General features: G+C 36.4%; 1 protein-coding gene across 1 annotated transcript in view; it reads right to left on the bottom strand.

The window, feature by feature from the left end:
- Window positions 1-717: 717 nt before the first annotated feature.
- The window catches only part of SLC25A12 (solute carrier family 25 member 12), a 50,506-nt gene continuing 30,898 nt past the window's right edge, over window positions 718-20,325 (bottom strand). The window contains exons 10-18 of the mRNA XM_084289026.1: window positions 18,836-18,920; window positions 18,199-18,357; window positions 14,930-14,982; window positions 14,657-14,737; window positions 6,705-6,845; window positions 4,553-4,691; window positions 2,101-2,259; window positions 1,815-1,905; window positions 718-1,339 (exon numbers count right to left, since the gene is read on the bottom strand). Of these exons, the coding sequence (XP_084145152.1) occupies window positions 1,147-1,339; window positions 1,815-1,905; window positions 2,101-2,259; window positions 4,553-4,691; window positions 6,705-6,845; window positions 14,657-14,737; window positions 14,930-14,982; window positions 18,199-18,357; window positions 18,836-18,920 (1,101 nt within the window). The 3' untranslated portion in view covers window positions 718-1,146. The remainder of the gene's footprint in view (window positions 1,340-1,814; window positions 1,906-2,100; window positions 2,260-4,552; window positions 4,692-6,704; window positions 6,846-14,656; window positions 14,738-14,929; window positions 14,983-18,198; window positions 18,358-18,835; window positions 18,921-20,325) is intronic.

Here is a 20,325-nt window from a genome sequence, read left to right as displayed (position 1 = left end):
ACATGGTGGTTAAAATCAAATAGTAACTCCTGAAGAGGTGGGTTGATCTTTCCTTTTTTTTTTTCGTGCAACACTTTTTCTCAAGTAAAAAGTACAGCTGGTAAAATGTCACTTTGCTTAAGAAGGACCTCAGAATGAAGAAATCTTTAATATTAATTTGTCAGATACTTACGAAGTTGATTTCCTACATGACACAGGAAAGCTACATCATTCTCTCACTATGAATAGTGAGACTTGGCCACAGCTGTTCTTAAAAGTTCCATGTACTAACCCCTAGTAGTTTTACTTTTGAATGTGGTAGTACTAGAGCTTACTGTACTGGCTTAGTGTAATTTCATACTTAAATATGAGCACTCCAAATAATAAATTCTGTAAAGATTCAGGAGTCTTAATAACTGGCAAATGCATCTTAAGCATGCTACCACAGAGTTAAGATCTATTACAGAGTTAGCATTATGTATTTTGAGGGAATTCTTTGTAACAAAGTAGTGCTGCAAAATAAAATACTGCACGTGCTCATCTAATTACTGTGTTCTTTTATACTTAGAAGCCATCATTGTAATAATTCTGTTGTAACTAGGTCAGAGTAAAATGCATTTCTTCAGAGGCTATATTAACTTCATTACATAGTTGTATCTAAATACCTAACCCTAATCTGTGGAGGGGAAAAAAAAAATCGGTCTACTTTTCTACAAACAAAAAAATGAGCCAACTTAATATGTTTTTAAATGTTTTATTGTCACATGAGTCTTAACAAAAAGCTTTCAAAACATTCTGTACATTTCAAACTATTTTGAACTGCACTACCCCTTATATAAATGTATGTGTATAGATGCCATGATGTCTCTGTACAAAGATGTACAATATGTACAGTAACATTAAATGCAAGCTGTGCAAGGCAAAGTCATCTTAACGATTCATGCCACCACTTAAAAATAAGGCATAGAACCACTGCTTCAATCAGTTTGTGTGCCAATGACTAGTACATGAACAAATAAATGTATGTGTATATATTAATATTAGAAAGGAGTAATTTAATGCGCAAGCTCAGTTCAACTAGAACAACATGCAGCTGACTGGAAAAAATACAGTACTACTCCTGGGAATTTTTAGCACTGCATCACTTTGTTAGGCTGAAAGATGTCTTCAGGATTCAGCTGCTGGCTTTTTGATTGAGGCAGTGCTAGGAGACCGAAACTTTGGAAGATATAAACCAAATTTATTTTCTATACCAGCAAATGTAGCTGTAGCAAGTCTGTATCCACCTATGTGCTCAGGGTTAACAGGGGGAAGATCTGAAATTCGAGTTTTTGGTGTAGGTTCTGATCCAGAAGGTTTGCTGTTTGAAGACAGAAGAAAGAAAGCCTTTTTGTTATTTAAAGGTAAGCCTAAATAATTTTACAAAATACAGAGTAAGTACTTAAAGATTTTGCCTAAGCATGCAGGATTGTTAAAGATGACCTTAATTCACTTCTATAGTCAACTGAGGGTGGTTTCAGAGCACTACTTAATGGGCAACTGAGGCCAAAACTGAAGTTACATTTTTACTGATAGCTTTTGTAAATCCTTATAACTTCCTGTGACACAGGTAAGGACAAAGTGTCTTGTTACAGCGAAGAAACAAATTTTATGTAGTGTATTAAAATACACATGAAATTGTTCTTAATCTCTTAATCTGTTTTCTGTGTACTACAACTCTTAAGACTAGCTGCTCAAAGTCCCCAAGTTTAAGTGGTCCCATGCATGAAAAAAAGTAAGATTTTTGAACCTTGCAGATATTTTTGTGCAAGTTAAAAAGCAAACTAATGACTTACAGGCCTCCAAAATCGACATAAAACCATCTCTGCAGAAGCTCGTATGTGACCAAAGTAACACCGAACTGGGGCGACGATCTGAACACACGAGCTGTTAAATATTACAAATCATAGAATCAAACAAGGGAGTTTCTTGGGGGAAGCTAAATATCTTTTTAAATAAATGGTAAGTTACATTTCTCAAAATCAGACCTTGTAAATACTGTTCTAGAGTCCTTAATAACACACGTGCTAATTTAGAGAACTGGGGTCAGTTGTAATTCAAAACTCAGTGTGCACTTCTCACCTCCAGCACCCTTCCAAAAAGCTGAAGGGCCTTCTTCCCTTAGAATCTTTCCAAAACAGTCAATAACTCCACTGTATGTTGTCTGACCAGCGCGAGCTGCCACTTGCAGTCTTGTCTTGATGACATCAGCAGGGGTTACCAAAGAAGCAGCAGGCACACCTTTTAGAAGAAAACCACATTTAATTTGCACAAAGACTCTTGTAAAGATGAAACACTTCTAACTGAAAAATAAAACTGCAAACTTCACTTTTTTTTGCAAGAACAGGTGATTACTAAAATACAAGTTTTTTTACTTGATGCTAATATAAACTTGTTCTTGGTATGATCCTTTGCATTTCTTCTAAATTTAAAGGCTATAGATAAGAGTAAAGAAAAAAAAAATTAACAGCAATTCTCTCACCATCTCATTGGTATTTTCTCACCATCTCATTGGTAATTTGATATATTATTAAATAAAGCATTTTTAACCACCCCCCCACATGCCCTACATGCAATCAGAGATCCATGACAAATCATTAGTTTTGCAATCTTGCTGTATTTGTGCAGTGTACAAAATACTCTGTGAATTATATAAGGATGATAGGGGAACTTGAATCTTACACATCCATTTGTTAGAAGTGTTAGTAAGGAAACTAGCTATTCTCCAGGAGTATTCTACATAATTATTTCTGTACTGCTGTTTGGGCTGTTCTGCAGGAGAATAGATGCTGCTTAATTCAATTAGGCAAGCAATAAAAAGACTGAGGACAATGAAGATTTTAGACAAGTCTGCTTAGTACCAGCAGTGTGATATTAGCCAACAGTGATGAAAGAACGTATCTCCACTTCAAAGGCACCACTCTCAGCTTTCTAGTTAAAGGAAAGGAAAAAGTTTTCAGAAGTGTACTCCACAGTATTTAACTGTGATATCTGTGAAACTTTACAGTATTCAGAATTATCTATCTCTTAAAAGAACATACTCTAACTGACTTAGAATTTCAAACTCATTTTTGCTTTTTGTTGAACTTTTACTATCAGTTAATAATGAATTAAAAGTTTAACAAGTCCCTGATTTTCACAGGTGATCATGAATTCTCACAAGCTTTGCTGATCAGTTCAGAGAACAGGAGCAAGTTAGTTAAGCCTGCAAAGCACATGCTAAGAGCAGCCATATGCAGATCTTCCCTCGCAGGCAGATATGTTCAGACTGTACTCCTCCCTGCTGTGCATGCAAAACATGAATAGATCAAGCAATCAGGAATTTGAAATTTGCAGTTCAGGAACGCAGATTCTTGTACAGGATATAAAAAACTGGCCTACAAGATTTAAACACCTCTATAATACGGTTCATCACTTAGTATCTGAATGACCCAGAAACACTAATCAAGCAAAGAGAAACTGTGAAGTTTGGAATCTAAAAATAAAAAGCGAGTCTGTATTTTAAGATATATGTTAATAATACTAACGTGTACTCAGAACTTTCCGCCTATCTTACAGCTCTGTGTTACTTGAGAGTAAACAGTGCTTTAACTGCTTTTACTGATTTCCTAGCTGGTCTCTCTCTCTCTCCACCCTGACACAAGCAACATAGACAACTGGCAAAGCAGGTATAGTCAAGCTCTGCATCAAGTCCAGTATGGGAAGCTGCTTACACCCAGACTGCCCATGATTGGTATGATTATATGTATATACACACACACACACATATATATATAGCTATTCCTCATGACTGTAACCAGTAACAAAAGGTCTGTTTAGCCCAAGGGTGTTTCTAAACCATGCAGAAGTCAAAACCAAATGGTTCGTGATCAAGATGCTGCAGTTACCTGTTTTTCACCCTAGAAAACTTATACCTAACAGAGCAGAATCTGGCCATCTCTATATCCACGATATTAAATACCCATCACTACACTTCCTACATTCAGTTTTTATACCACTTGCCATTTAGTAAAAATAACTTTTTATCACGGCTGCTTACTCTGTTCATACTGAACGTTTTTGGGAAGTCTTTAAAGTATTTTAAATTTCCCATTGCAATATTTTCACCTCAGCTTCTTTACAAAGTAATGCCCTATTTTTGGCAATTGCCTTTGGACTAAGTTACTCAAGAATCCAAAACTAGATAAGTCATTTTTTTTCTTAGCTCTTATGATATCTCATTTTATGTTCATCAAAGATTCAAATTAGCCTTCAACTCAGAGAGCACTGTAACAAGTAAAACCCCATTGAGACAGACAGATCAAATTTGACTACAAGTTGCTGAGCTGCATTACGCTGTTTATCCACATTATGCAAATGTAATTAGTTCTCATCAAAATTACATTGCCTCCCACTAAGGATAACAGTGATCAAATTTAGATTAAATCAGATACAATAGTACCATACCCTTCCTTTATACGGGGCTACCGAATGAATATTAAATATTACTTACTAAAAGAAAAAAATTGCTTCTAGAAAACATTCACAGAATTACCTGCAATGGCTCCAGCTGCAAGGAGATTAAGCCCTCCCACATGGCCGTTTTCATCAGCAAGCATCAGTTTACTATGAGCATAAACAGGAAAGTAGATTGCAGAAAAGGGAATGTCTCTGAGGAAACACGCTTTGGCACCCTGTCACAGAGAAGAGATATAATACAAGTAAATTTTGTAAATATGGTTAAAATTGATATCCAGCAAGCAGCCTGAGCCCAGGAAGTATCAGCTCTCTTGATCCACTGGTTAAATAACAGAAAATAAAACGTTTCAGGAAACAGAAGATGCAGAATTGAACTTGGAAAAGAAAAGTCTAAAGTATATCCTCATGCAAGTTTCTAGAATAAGGAAGCCTCAAGGTTCATATCTAAGTTCATTAAGCAATAAGCAACATCAATTTTGACATCAGTACCAAGGATAAATACCTTTTAGGTGCGATGAGTCCAAACGCAATAAAGAAAGTGACAAAGGTCTGTCCTGATGTCTTTCTGACAACAGCCCACAACCATGGGAGCAGCAAGACAAGCCCTTGCATGCCTTTTTTTCCACCAACCCTGAAAGCATTACTGAAGTATCAGTTAGGTTTGTTAAGACCTCATACTAATCTCGACTGATCATCATCTAGTTGACTGAAGATGCTGTGCCAAAAGGCTAGCAAAAAGAGGTAAGCAGTTACAAAATGGAAGTTTTTCAATAAAGGGAAGATACAGGAAGACAAGCCTTTAGGCCTGTGACAACACTGAGTAGGAGCTCCCAGCCAAAAGCTGATATGAAAGAGTTCCTTAAAAGAACTACATATGCTATAAAAACAGTGGAATGCTCCTAATCAAACATACTTAGTATTCTTCCTTTAGTAACTTCAATCATCAGTCTTTTACCAACTAAAATAACTCCTTCCGTACATGGCTTAAATGATCACTTAGGTATCTGAAGATCTTATATGCGTACCTTGCAAGCGCACGTTACAAAACCAGCAGTCTTTGCCTGAACTCCAAACTAGCATACAGGTAGAACAATGCTCCAAGACAGCAGCCTCCACACAGGGCACCCACCTGAGGCCAGTCACCCTTTGTGGTTAGATTAAGTGGAACAGACAGCACATGTTACAAAGCTTGGTGGCTTAATTAGGAGACATTGGTAAAACAAAATTTATGCCTTCTCATGCAGATTTTTCATGCTCTAAAATGAGTTTGTGCAGTTATTCACAAGTGATAATGCAATTCTGAAGAACAGCACATTTTTTAGTGAGCTCAGTTATTTAATTACTGCAAATAGAAATAGCAATTTTGCCCCATGTACCGAAACACCTGTGATCTTTAGGAAATGAGATGGTCATGAATCAGCTTTATTGAACTCTAAACAAAAGCTTCAGCTCTAGAAGTAAATTTTATGTTTTTATAGTATTATTACAGGTCTATGGACAAATCAGGTAAAACAATGCTTTGTAAGTGCACAGCTAACAGAACTGCTGAATTTACGTATTACCCCTTGCACTGACAGAAGATAAAGGAAGAACTCTTCCTTGTTTAAGAAAACTAATAGCTTCTGCTCCATTACACCTGATCTGTAATGATGGTAGTAAGTATACCTGCAGGGAAGGAATCTGTTGACTGGCATTCTGCTGAAGTACAGTACAGTGCAGGCTTTTTTAAGTGGAATTCGTTATTGACAAATCCCACCATTTAACTTCTTAAAAATCTGAATCCTACTAAACTCTACTACTGTTTCACTACCATCAAATTATTAAGACAAAGAGAATATCCTGCTGCAAAGATAACAATAGAGATAACAGATTCAAAATACATGTGAGAAAAACACACAGGGAAAGCTCAAGAAACTTTTCACAAAACCCCACCAAATGAAATTATCAGTGCCAGAAGCCAGCAGGTCTGCAATACAGGACTCCCCGTAGCTTGGTATAAAAGCCTAGAGGATAGAATGGGGGAGTACTTTTATGTATCCCACTGCCATTAATATAGAAGTGGGTTTTCTTCAGTTTTCCACTGTGGGGCTGCCCTGCAGGAAGAAATCGGTTTTAAATTCAAAAGGTTTCTTTGTTTTTAACGCAGTTTTTGTTTCAACACTGTAAAGGTTTAGCATAAAACAGGTTAACAGAGCTATAATGAAGTCACTCAAAGCAGAAACACGTACCTTATAAAGACCAAGAAGACCTAAATCTTTAATAACAGAGAGGGCACTGACTCTGGGTCCTGTAGTAATTTCTCCTGCTACCTGCAACCGAATCTTTACAATCTCCAGTGGATTAGTGAAGATGACCTGAGAAGCTCCTGCCTGCAAACCCAAAGAAAAAGAAAGTAAATTGCGTTACTAGAGCATGTGGCAACACGCTGGTTTCTTCAAGGTGCTGAGTGCCTTCACTTCTTGCTGCATTGGCTCATATTCTCATATAAAAATCTATGACAGTTAATAAAGCACTTGTCTGGAAGTTAAAGGCCCAAATCAGAAATCATGGTTTTGTACAAAATCCTGATTCATGTACGTTTATATGTTTACGTTCCACTAAGGTGATTAATGTGGTTTGTCTCTGCTATTCTCCTTTCTACAAGTCCTGAAACTGTGTAAAAGTCTATCAGATAAATACTAAATACTAGACTAAATACTAAATACTAGACTAAAATTGTCATTACACTCATGCTACTAAAGCATCAAACACTTACAAAGAAGACCTTATGTTTATTCAATAATAATCCATCACCAATGTGTAGACATGCTATTAGCATTTAGTGGTGATGCTGTTTAAAAGGTAAATTTGCATTTAATGGTCTAATTTTAAACTATTAGAAAAGGTGTTTGGAGTTTTGTTTAGCAGACTAATTGTTCTAATTGGAAACAAAATATAAAATTTAAATAGGGAGAGTAACATTTCAAAATATGATACTGAATAAAAATGGGAGTCATGTCTTTCTCTGAGCATGATATTTTACACAGTGCTGACGGACTGCCTTACTTATTTGTTCCTAGCAATAGTGCTGCACAGCAGCTTCAGATTCTACACTTTAACTAACCAAAGAGCTATGTTTCAGTTTCCATATGATAGGTACATGCGTACACCTATTTAAAATGACAGAGATTTCTCTTTGGCATGCTGTAGGTACCTATCATTCACCTCTGGAGAAGTGTGTGGTTCATCACAAAACAAATAAATGTTACTAACTTGCTTTTTTCCCTTTTTTCTAGGCCATCTCTGTTGATTTAAAAATTGAGACCATTTCCTTAAAATGTATGGTATACAGCCACTTGAATACAACCAACTTTAAGCAGCATTTCTTCCATATGAATGCCTGATCTTTTCCTCTAACCCATCAAACACTAACGAAGAAAAAAGATGCAGAACATCTGCAATTAATGCTTTTTTTTTTCCTCACTTCTAGATTGCCCAGGAAATAAACTCTCTTTGTGATGCTGTGTGTGTGTGTATGCAAAAAAATATCACTAGTCTGCACTAACACCTCCTGGCATTCTCTGCTAATTGATTCAGGACTAATGAACACTAATCCTTTCTGTTATGTCTCTGGCTATAGCACAATCTTCCTCCCTCCAGCAACAGGCACAATAAACTGAGACTAGCCCTGGAACATGCCTTAAAAGTTTATTTTAGACTTGAGAACAGGACTTCAACAGCTCTTACCAAGAACGATTAAGCACTCAGGTAGTGTCTACGGAATGTAGGAGCATGAAATCTAAAAATTTTCATTGACCAAGCATCAGACATTTCACTGAACCTCTGCTGAGTGTACTGGCATCCTGCAAACCCTGTTTATTACTTCACTCGCTATTGACATTTTAAAAAATCTTTGTTATGGACTTACTAACACACCTTGATCCAAACAGTGGCAGATCAACCCCTGCTTTTGAGTGATTACTGCAGTGGGGATTAATATCTCTGGCAGTTCTGCTCAAATAACCAATCTATGTTGTTAGTCTTGATTTTATTCTCTCACTTCTTCACCCCTCTGAAAAAAAAAATCAAAGCCTACATTTTTGTGGACGTTATTGCAACTGGGATCACTGGGATTCCCAGAACAGGCAAAATGATCCCCTCTTCTGTTTCTTGGACTTAATGCTCTGAGTATTCTGGGTTCCCTGACAGCACTCATGTCCAAAGCTGTTCTTCAGACACTATTTACTTCTCAACTTACCCTTTCCTATCATTTATACACACCTATGCATGCAAGATGAAATGACTGTCCTGCTTGGACAAGTTTCAATCTAAAAAAAAAAATTTTAAAAATCTTATCTGGCAAGTTCTGTTAAGCAATAACCCTATTTCTCCCACGTGCCTGGTGACAGGACAAGGGGGAACGGCCTTAAGTTGCGCCAGGGGAGTTTTAGGTTGGATCTTAGGAAGAACTTCTTTACTGAGAGGGTTGTTAGGCATTGGAACAGGCTGCCCAGGGAAGTGGTGGAGTCACCATCCCTTGAAGTCTTTAAAAGACGTTTAGATGTAGAGCTTAGGGATATGGTTTAGTGGGGACCGTTAGTGTTAGGTCAGAGGTTGGACTTGATGATCTTGAAGTCTCTTCCAACCTAGAAATTCTGTGATTCTGTGATCTTGCATTAACCAGAAAATAACAATTTCAGATGTTTACAATTTTCCCACATTAATATTTTTTAAAATCCTGGTAAATAAAACATTAAGCACAATGCTCTTACTACATTATATGATGCACTACAAAAAATAAAACAAATTCAAATAACTTAAAATCTAGACACTAAGCTAGGAATTCACTCCTTCCAGACAATAATCTGCTACCTACCTATTTAATATACATTATTTCTTTACATATGTATGTGAAAATCCATTTTTATTTTTTAATGTGATATATTTTAATTTTTTATTTAATAGTTGTTTTATTTTTAATCTGCACATCCTGAAGAGCAGCCAAAATAACTCTTCCCATATGCCCATTTGTTGACAAACTTCTTAATAAGCAGCTTTCTTAAAAGAGCTGTAACTGTTAAGATACCCAATTAAACAATCCATATTACAAACAAATGCTCCGGTCCAAGTCTTGATTTTTGATACAGTTATGTCTGGAGCTCAGCAAACGTTTTGCACAGGAGTAATTTGATTCACATGAAGAGTTGCCCTGAATTCAGTGGAGCTGCTTGAATGAGTTAGGTCCTTAGCCATAGTACAAGGACAGGCAAGACAAGCATGAACTTTAACACAGAACATGTAACAAGAAAACTTGCTTTTTCATTGAGTGCTCTTTAACAAATGAGCAAGAGCTCTGTTTTATTTGGTTGGTTCGTTTTGTTTTGTTTTTAAGAAGATCTTTGCCTATCTGAAGATAAATGAAGTGGAGGGCATGTTCTGCCTGGGCTCTCCAGCAGCAGAGGAAGTGCTCCAGAAGAGGATGCAGAAGAGAAGGACACAAAGCATCTCCAAATAAAAATGAATTGGCAGTGTGCAGGGTCACAGTACAAATCTCTATGCTTCTGTGCAAATCACGGGCAATCATCATCATTCTTTTTCAAAATACCTTACTTCAGCTGTCAGCTATGTTTTTTAAATACACGTGCACGTGAGTATATACTCACTGAGGTATATGCTGCAGTCCTTCAATTTCTTTTGGAGAAGGTGCACTAAACCTAGATTTCCCCCCCAGAAAACCTCCCTTCACACATAAATTACAACAGACACTTTAAAAAAGGTTGACAAATTTGTTTCTGAATGGAGGTTATTCATACACATCAAAAATACCAGTAATAAAAGCTTCTACTTAACCTTAATGTCATGTAAAATAACTCTACAAGGAGCAAATAAAGGAACTAAATCTGACAGCAAAGGTTATAAGAGAAAAGATGTAGTTTGAGATCCCACAGCAAACGCCTCATGACATGCCAAAGGCTGAAGGAAATACACAAATGACCCCGCAACATGAGACCTCTTGCCCTTTCCAATTCCACCCGAGAGGCATATGCTACAAAGGGGGAGAGGCCTATTTCGAGCCCTTCCTTCCTTCCTTTTTGAAACTACCACATCCTGGACCACAACTACGTCCCATACAAGCAGCTAAAATAAGATGTTACTTGAAGCAGTCTATTCTAAAAACATCAAAAGGACTTGCAGTTCTTTCTCAAGGCAAAGCTTTCATTGTTCACGTACCTGCAGCAAGCTTATGCCTCTTTTACTGAACAAGAAATTTCTCCCTGACTTTAAATGCCTGCCACTGAGATCAAGATAAAGCAGTAAAGTTGAATTTTGCTTCTAACTTTATCTGTTTAAAGTATATCAAAAGGGGTAGATTATCCTCAAGATTTTAAAGAGTAGTAGTATGGCAGCTAAAATTCTGCATTTGTGCATGTTAAATAAAAAACTAATATTTTAAATTATGACATTCTATTTGCCTTGTAAATAAATCATGTACACGTCTGTCTGTATGCATGTATATACAAATAGACAATTTTTATTTATCTACAAATATACCAAATTAGTTAGACTAGATGTTAGATTTAATGTTTAAATACATAACAGGTTCTAATCAATGGTACATTTTAGTAGACCTCTGTGTATATATATGCAAACACAGAGACACACACCTCCCACTCCTAATTGTCAACAGATGCACTGCCTACACCTTCAGGAAGGGTTCTTAGACCCTTTCCTTCTGGCACCCACCTTCTGCAGCACAAACCAGAAAAGTCTTTCAGATGAAAAGGGATCCATTCATCCATTCGAAATACCAGGCGCATTGATGGGAAGAATACATTTTTTCCTACGTAACTCATAGGAACTACAGTGTAACTTCACAGCATCTTTGTCTGCTGTAACAGTACTTATGTATCATTTATACAGCATTAGATGTTGACTTCAGCCTCCCTGCCCAGCTGAGGAGGAACAGCTACCCCACAGCACCCTGCCCTTCATGACGTACTCACATGCGTCATGTGTGTAAGTTCCTTTGGGCAGCACTGTCCATATCAGCTATGAGCTCTCTGCTTCCCCAGCTGCTGTCAGGATACGGGAAAGCATTGCCAAAGCCTCACTCAGTCTCCCTGCAACTCAAAGCTAATGGTAGCTGAAAATTTCGAATGCAGAAATGCAGGCTAATCACTGAATTACAATGAAATGTAATTTAATTAATTACAGTAACAGTAGGGAAAGAAATCATTTTCTCAGAACATGTCTAAGCATGGGTAGTGCTGTTGATGATTAACAAACCAGTAAACTCACAGGAAGGTAGGAAGATAGGATATCAGTTTCCTCCATCAGTGACCAGAAACCCTTTCCTTGACAGGTATGACCTGACCGATGTAACTGAGCCGCCCCACAAGCTGTTTTGCGTATTTCAAATACAGCCACAACTTGGGAGCAGCTGGGAATATTTGGGCTTTGACAGAGCGGACCCTACACTTCCCAATGACATTTACATTGCCCAGCGGCTAGCAGGTAAGTTTCAAGAAACACAGAGCACTGGCTGACTGCGGGAGGTCCCTGCCCTGCAGTAAGGAAGGAAGACAACTGACAGGCAGCTGACCGTACAAACAGGCCAGTGCCTGGGTGGATGTCTCTGTTAACAGCTATGAGAACGGAGACTTGTGCTTTTACTGGGGACACAAGGTTTTTCCAAAATCTTACAGCAACTGAGACAGAAATAGCATCTTCTTAATGCAGTCTTCTTGGAGTTGCTGTTTCTGGAGGAAGCACATTTCTGTGAGTCGTCCCTTTGCTGGCTGCTACGGCACTTCTTGCGAACGCTCCAGAGCTGAGGATATCCAGAGCTGTGTGCAGGTTGTCCTGAATCACTACTGTTTTAATGTCAAAGGTTTTACCTGTTTGTGAATCTTAGAGGGCTGTAACACCCTACACAGCCTTTGATACAGCACTGCCATCCAGAGAGGAGAATTTGCTAGGTCTGCTGCAGTATTTCCCAAACTGCCACCACTTCCTCACAAGAATTTTGTTGATTCCAGGTTGAGGACAGTGGTGTATACAATGTGTACTGCTTGAAAGGAGGCAGACTTTCAAAGGCGAGGAAGGCCTCTCTATAAAACTGCTAAAAATATGGCTAGCTCATCCACTACCAGTCCCACTATGTTTTTCATATGATGAACTGTATTATTGCTGTTAATCAAGAGAAGGCTCAATGCTAAGCACAGGTAAGTGAGGGGCAGAGATATTAGGAAGCACACCTCTCAGAACTACATACAGATATAATGCAGTTTCTTCTGATGCTATAATGTGGTGAAAAGCATGTTTTGAATTCAGTCTATTTATAATCTACTATTTGCAAAACATTTAAGTATTAAATAATTTATAAAATGCCACACAAATACAAATAAAAAGCTACCCAAATGCAGATACTGAAAGTGATTTTGGCACAGACAAAAGCCAAACAGTGCCACAGTAACCCATAATTTATACTAACAAATAGAGGAGGAACGGAATTAAGGAAAGATGGAGAAGAAAGGTAGTATTTCCCAAACAGAAAATCTTTTCTGCCCCTGCATACACAAAGCCCCTGTAACACGAGTTACATCCTTGAGTATAACTGCTGGTTATGTCTCATATAGTATTTTGTCAAACAAACAAGAAGCATACAATGAACAACACTAATTCCAAGCAAATCAACAAATAAGAGAGCTATCACAATGGATGAAAAGGACATGAGAGACAAACATATTAACTTGATACTGCCTTAGTCAATTGTTCCTTTCAAACCTTTTGAATAAACTCTGTAGGCTTACTAATAAAAAATTTGGTACCTAGGAAAAAATGAAATAGCTAAAAAGGAATTAAGCATCAGTGCAGACAGAAAAGTCAAAAACTGGTAAGATTACCAGCTGATTCAGAGAAGGCAGCAAAGAAATTAAAAGCATCCCTGAAGTTGCTAAACTGTGACCAACACCTCTCCTACAAAGGCTAACTTAATCTAAAATTCTCCCAAATGGAGTGAAAAATGTTTCTCCTTTTTGAGGATAATATCAGCTAATAGAATCAGCTAGAAGAAAGGGTTGTGTTTGGACAGATTATAGATCTGCTTAGATTCACAAAAGCATATGAATTTCCAAAAGCTTATCTGAAACTAAAATTTCTCCCTGATTTTTGTATGTTCACTACAGTACGACAATAAGAAGTTATTTTCAAAAAGGAGTACCTATCAGGAAGAGAAAACACCCTTAATGTAGTTTGTACTTAATATTACACATTTCAGTACAAAAGAACGTAAAAATAATATAATTATCAGTTGTTCAATTTAAACTGTGAATTTAACTGCAACACAGAGAAAAACACTAATGAATTATATTCACTTCTGTTACAAATGATTTGTATGTGCTTTCTGTGTTATTGAGCTTTCCAAAAAGAAAGGTTAGTCTTTTGCTAGCTATACATCACAGCTGCTTTCTCACATTTCTCAGAAAATAAACTTTGTACACTGACAGGTGAAGACTCAAGCATGTACCAGGCTGCCAAATTCAATCAGGCAGAACTATAAGCAGCCTCCCTTCAGGGCTGCTTCTTTGAATTAAAAGTTTGCAGAGGTCAACAACCTTTCTGCCCCAGGTTTTGTTGTAAGCTGAGGAGGTTTTATACCAGTCTGTCAGCCTACTCAACTGGAAGTTATTAGTGTTCTCTGCTACAAAAGAAAACTAACTCAAGCCTTAAACATTTTATAGGGTTAACAACTGTTGGGGAATCCCACAAACAAAATTATCCAATGTGCAAAAAACAAAAAAAAAAATCTATCATCAATATCAATTCCAACCACTTAGATCTTGCTTAGAGATCCGCTGAAATAGAGTTCTCCATCTCAATGAAATCACAATTTGTTTTTGAACTATTTAGATGAGGGATGTAGTTAGGGTCTGGAGTAATGTAGGTACATTTTATATAAAGTAATTTAAACTGAATTTTCATTCAGACCTGTTATCTGAAAGATAAGACTATATTGTTCAGTTTTCACTGAACACATTTTCATGAAGTAACTTAAAGTACTTCCTCAGTTCTTGTGAATGGGAAAAAAAAGTTCTGTTCAAATCACCAAAGCACATGCATTAACTGCCACTCCAACTGTACTGCACATGACTGAGAATCAATTTTTCCTAGGAACAAACAGTACAGGATGGATACTTACACAGCCTCCAGCAAGGATCTCTGCGGGGAGTGGAATGGAACCATCTTTCTTCGTGAATTTGTCTCTGACAAAGTCATTAACCTAATGAAGATACAATAAATTACACACAGTTTAAAGTTATTCCTCCTCATTATTAACCTCTATCAAGTACATGTGTAACCATATTTATTAGAGTGCTTTTAAGTGGGCATCTTTCACATATTTTAGGAAATAAATCCTGTGCATGTTAACAAACGAAAAGATGCCAGAAAATAAAATAAAAAAGATACGTACAGTTAGCTTAATAGCCTTTTCTGGAGCAACACCTATCAGCTGTGGTAACAAGCCTATAGAAACAAAGACATCATAAGGCAACATTATCTTCCTAATAAAGAAACTAGTATTTTACAAGAGCTCTACAGAAATGCCTTCCTGCACATGGGATACCCTTTTAAGTATATGGCAGTTACCCTTTGAGGTAGATGTCATTTATGCAAGCGAGGATGCTAGAGCACTGCATATTCATACCTATATGATTTTATGCTAAGATTTTTTTTTGAAATTTGTAATGAAAAGGGTGAGCAGAGCCACTTTCTACAACCAAGTCGAGCCTGATGCTGTTGCTGTAGAGGTAAAAAGGTAAAGGACTGAACAAACACCTTATACATGTCTACTCACATAAGAGTTAATCTAAGTTTTAGTTAGAGTTTTTTAGCCCCTTGATGTAATTTTCCCATAAAGCTCTGAATTACTTTTCAAAACAGGAGATTAATTATGATATATATACACATTATCAACTATTGTCTATTTGGCTCACTAAACCTGAGATTTCTGAAGGCTTCTGTCAACAAAGAAAATGAAGGATTTTCATTAGTTCAGTCCAAAATGGAATTCTTTAAACTCACTTACTATTACATATTTTTTTTTATCTTGCCAAGGGGAAGCATTAGTTGGCAGATACCAATTTTGAAAGGCTCTTGCTCCTGGAAAATAGCTGCTATCAAAATGAACTGCCTTTTGACAAAAGCACATACACCTTTCTAGGAACTAATAGGTTTAAGAAAAAAATCAGTAGATGGCAGTCTTAACTTCCTAACATACAATATTATAGCAGCATCTGTTATTTTAAAATCCATTTTCTCCATACTCATCTTGGCATATGTATAAGATTATAAAACTTAAAGAGCTTATCTTTATTAAAAGTGTTCATTTCTTAGTGTTATTCCGTGCTTTGGGAATATCAATTTGTCAGAAATGTCTGCCAATTAACAAACAAAAAATCCCAGGCTAATTATATCGAATATCAAACAACATCAACAAAACTATAATGATGCAGCTTTCCACTATCCATTAAGTGAAAAGAGTAACAGCTAAAAATTCATGAAAAGTATTCAAAATTCCCAGAAGTTCTTAGCCTGTAGATTTTTTTTTAGTACTTCCTTAAAAGGAAGCTCAGAGCTGAAGCTGAAAGAGCAGCAGTTAATATATGCACTGTAGTGTTTTCTTCCAACACAGTACTTTCCGTGCGATTTACAGACTTACTATGCTGAGGAAAGGTAGTTATTAAATACAAAGAAAGGTTGACAATAACAAAAAGAAATGCTGCCCTCCCAGCCTGAATCTCTGATCTACCATGAAAAGAAAATCCAGTTCTGCAGTGCCTACTCTTTAAAAAAAAAACAAAAAACAAAAAACTACCAGACAAACCACCACAAGACAACTTCCCCTCCAGCCTGCCTCCTCCCTTTACATGCAGCTGAACATCCCAGACACATGCACTCTGTATTCTACCATAGACTAGCAAGGGAGCTTAGAAAATATTTTGTAATTAGTTCTGAAGTTGGATGCCAGGATTCAAGTGTCATGATTTTCTTGACCAAAAATTTAAAGTTCGTATTTAAAAATACAAACTTTGCAATATCCATTCAAATCTATCTTTTAAACTGCAGTAAATAAGTATATTGTGCCATTATATAGGAATACTATTAGGATAATTCAGTGTAGGAATATAAGAACACAGTTACAGAGAGTCAACTCTATAAACATTTCTGCTGCTTCAGCTTAGTACTCTCCAATACTGAATCAAAGACCTTAGAAACACGCTGACCATTACACGTAATATTTTCAAAAGAACCACACAAACCTTTTATGCTAAACAATCTTAAAGACAGTTATTAAACATATTATTAAAAAATTAAACAAGCTGACATTCCATAAAACAAGCACATTTTTCCTCAAGTGAGAGGCATTGTTTTTAACTTATCAATGAAAAGCATTTGCCAAAGGTTAGAAAACCAAAATAAAAATAACATGTAAGCAGCTTTAGGAGCTGCTATGCAAAACCATGTCGGGGTGCAGGAGGGAGAAAGCAATCAGTACTACAGAAAAGCACTGTAGAAATCAAAGTGCGAAATAGAGTCATAAATGCAACTTCAAGGAGTATTTAATGAAAAATTTGGCAACAAAAACGGAAAGAAATTTACTAGTAAATCATAATTTACAGAGATCGCAGCTATTTCATTAACATATTCACTGACCTATTCCTCCCTCTACTTGCTTGCATTGCAAAATCCTGTAAGATCACCAAAAACTCCTCAGCGTTCATAGACATGCAAAGACTTCTCAGATACTGTCCTTAAAGGACACTAGCACTGACCAGTGTCTTCATGGACAGAGCACATTGCAATGCAGAAAAAAAGGCTGTGACCATCACAGAAGTTACTTTTCTCCAATTAATAAATAAACTAAAGATGTACAGATCCTTACGAAAATTGTGCTTTCTGTATGAAATGGCAATTAATAAGAGAATTCAACTAAATAACAATATAAGACTGACTAGTATGTGCCTTCACATAAGTCACCTTATTGGTGCAATAAAAATTACTTCAAAACCTTCTCCTAAACTAAAACAAGATAACTAAGATACCTTTTCTAACTGATCTGATAAGTAGTTGCTTTGAATTCTTCATCTGTACTTTAGAAGAGCGTTTTTTTTAATATAAGTTATTTACTTTTTAAAGTAAATTAGAACAATATGATACATAAACTGCAACATGAATTGCAGGCTGCGATTTCTAGCTCACAGTAGTCCCGCTACCTGCAAAGGTATGAGGCATAAGTAGACTGACATCTGATTTAACAAGTACCTTTCAAAATGACTGTATTTCTTCTCTTTTAATAAAGAAATATTTGCCATAAAATTGATCTTTATTCCTCACAGGCTAATCTACTCCTGATGTTCGCCTCCAGCGAAAAGCCACAATCCTCAGTTTGTGAGACAATCATGTCCACAACACTCACACCACAGAGATTAGGACTTTAAACAATCTAAGCACCAAGGAGCAAATCAGTAACAACAAGAAAGGCACGTTTTTTCCCAGCAATTATGATGAACAGTGCTCAAGGGAAGTTACATATTCAGCTCTATGAAACAGAAGCAAAATTGCATATGGTATCAAGTTTCCTAGTTTTCCCGTAAGACTAGTTCCTGAAGTATTAAAAAAAAAAAAAAAAAAAAAAAAGTAGAAAATCCCTAACTTGATACATGTATTTTATTCACTTACCTCTGTAAAGACCAAAAAAGCCTTCAAAACGCAAAACCTTTTTAAAGCAGTCAAAGCTGTTTTTATACATCAACTCTCCTACAACTGAACCGGTGGAACGCTGATTCTGCATACGAGTCTTCACCAGGTCTATGGGGTATACTGCCGTAGCACCAACAGCTATGAGAAAGTATTTGAAGTATTATTTCTGCAACATCATTGTTGGTTTGTATATAATTATGATTATTTTCTACATTTATTTAAACACAAAGAACATATAAGGTGGTAAGGTCTCTGGTATCTTGGAAGTAAGAAAGGCCAATACTGAAAATCCAGAAAACAGTCTCAATGAGAATAGATTTATTATATATGGATTTATTATATATTGTATAAAACCATGTGTCCAGAACAAAGACAACTAAATCAGGAAAAGAAGCAATGAGAACTATCAGTAAAGAAATTTGTTACTGAAGGGTTTCAGCTGTTTGTGGAGGAATACTAGAACAGAAGCAATAAAGGAATGGCATAACCAGAAGTAGTTCCGCCCTCCAATTCTTCATGTATATAACCAAGAAATGCACTTGAGATGATCCCATGTAGTCTGGCATGACAGACTACTAACCCAGGTTTGAAAATAGGAACCAGACAAATTACTCACCTCCAGCAATTGAGCCCAAAGTGAACCTGTAAGCTGACTCAGCTACCTGGAGCCAGATAGGCCTGCCTAACTCTCCATAAGATTGCTATGTAAAGAAAAGAAAAGAAAAAATTATGCTTCAAAACCTGCATGGGAAAATAAAGATGCCTATGAATTGGCTTTTGTGAAGTTAAGGAAAGAATGTGATAAAAATTCGTAGCTTTATGTTAAGGAGACAAAAAGTCATTCTCATCTAACTTCCATGATCCCTAATGAGTAAAGCATATTTTTCAAACACGCCTTTCATAACATGTTCTTCCTTACACATTCCTGGTAAAATAACAACAACAACAACAAACTGTGGTCAAGACAAAGTAGATAGATATAGAAATCAAGTTTGCTACTTTTTATTCTGTTGCTTTTTAATTTGCAAGGCCTGGAAACCCCCTTTGTCTCAAATAAAACTCAGTATCTCAAAAAGAATGCAGTATCTCACAGGCGCCATCCATCATCATGGTAAAATATTTTAAGATCACATATACATTGCCACATAACATAAACATGACATTTAATACCTTCAAAACAAGCAAAAAAAAAAAAAAAAGTCAATTATTCCCCAAAGCATTGTCCGCAAGACTTTTTCAAACAGTTGATGACTTACAGACATAATGATGACCTCACTCACTTCAATCACATACACTATTATAAATATGTTAGGGTTTAAAATAAATACAAATCTCTACAGAAAATATTTATAGAGATTCACAATCATATTATTAGATGTTTATTAGATATAATAGCTGATAAACAAGATGTAACTTGCACAGTAAAGTACACAAAATGAGCCAAGTTTTCTTCTGAGCATACATAAGGGCATTAGAGAAGAATTTATACTATGTAGTACAACTTCTCTCAGTTATATAACTAGCCAAAATACTAAAAGTTAAAACCCATATTAAAGCAAACAAAAAGTCCACCTCCCAAACACAACCACCTTTTTGTCCTTAATAGCAACCTGTATCATTTGCAGATGCATTTCAGACAGCACAGCTGGGATTGATATGGACCTCAGAAGCTACAGAGAGCTTTGCCCCGATGCATGTTTTGAATTCTCCACAAAGATTATTTCACACAAATATTTCACAGCTAATTCACCAAGGCTTCTTAACTCATTTATGTTCAGCTTACTGAGGCTCTGAAAAGTGGAACATCCACAGAAAGACAGCACGTACTGCAGTGTCAGCAACCCTGTTTGTGCTGGTATTACACTGGATGTGCGAAAATGTGCCTTTATTGTATAATGTTACACTGTGTGTACACAATGTAGGACAAAGGCCTGTAAGATTAAGATGCATTCCTTACTAGTGAAAAATATATAGTTTTTCCACAGAAGAAAAAGATACAGCGTTTACCATTTTCTTCGACAAGACATTTTCCTCCCCAACAATATAGATTAACAGAGAAAACAGAAAAAATCTGGATAGCACCAAAATTATAAATTGTACATGTGG

The sequence above is a fragment of the Netta rufina genome (assembly GCF_964035555.1).
Source record: "Netta rufina genome assembly, chromosome: 6".
Lineage (NCBI taxonomy): Eukaryota > Metazoa > Chordata > Aves > Anseriformes > Anatidae > Netta > Netta rufina.
Note: the sequence above shows the minus strand (reverse complement) of the source record. Positions and strands in the feature narration are given on the sequence as shown.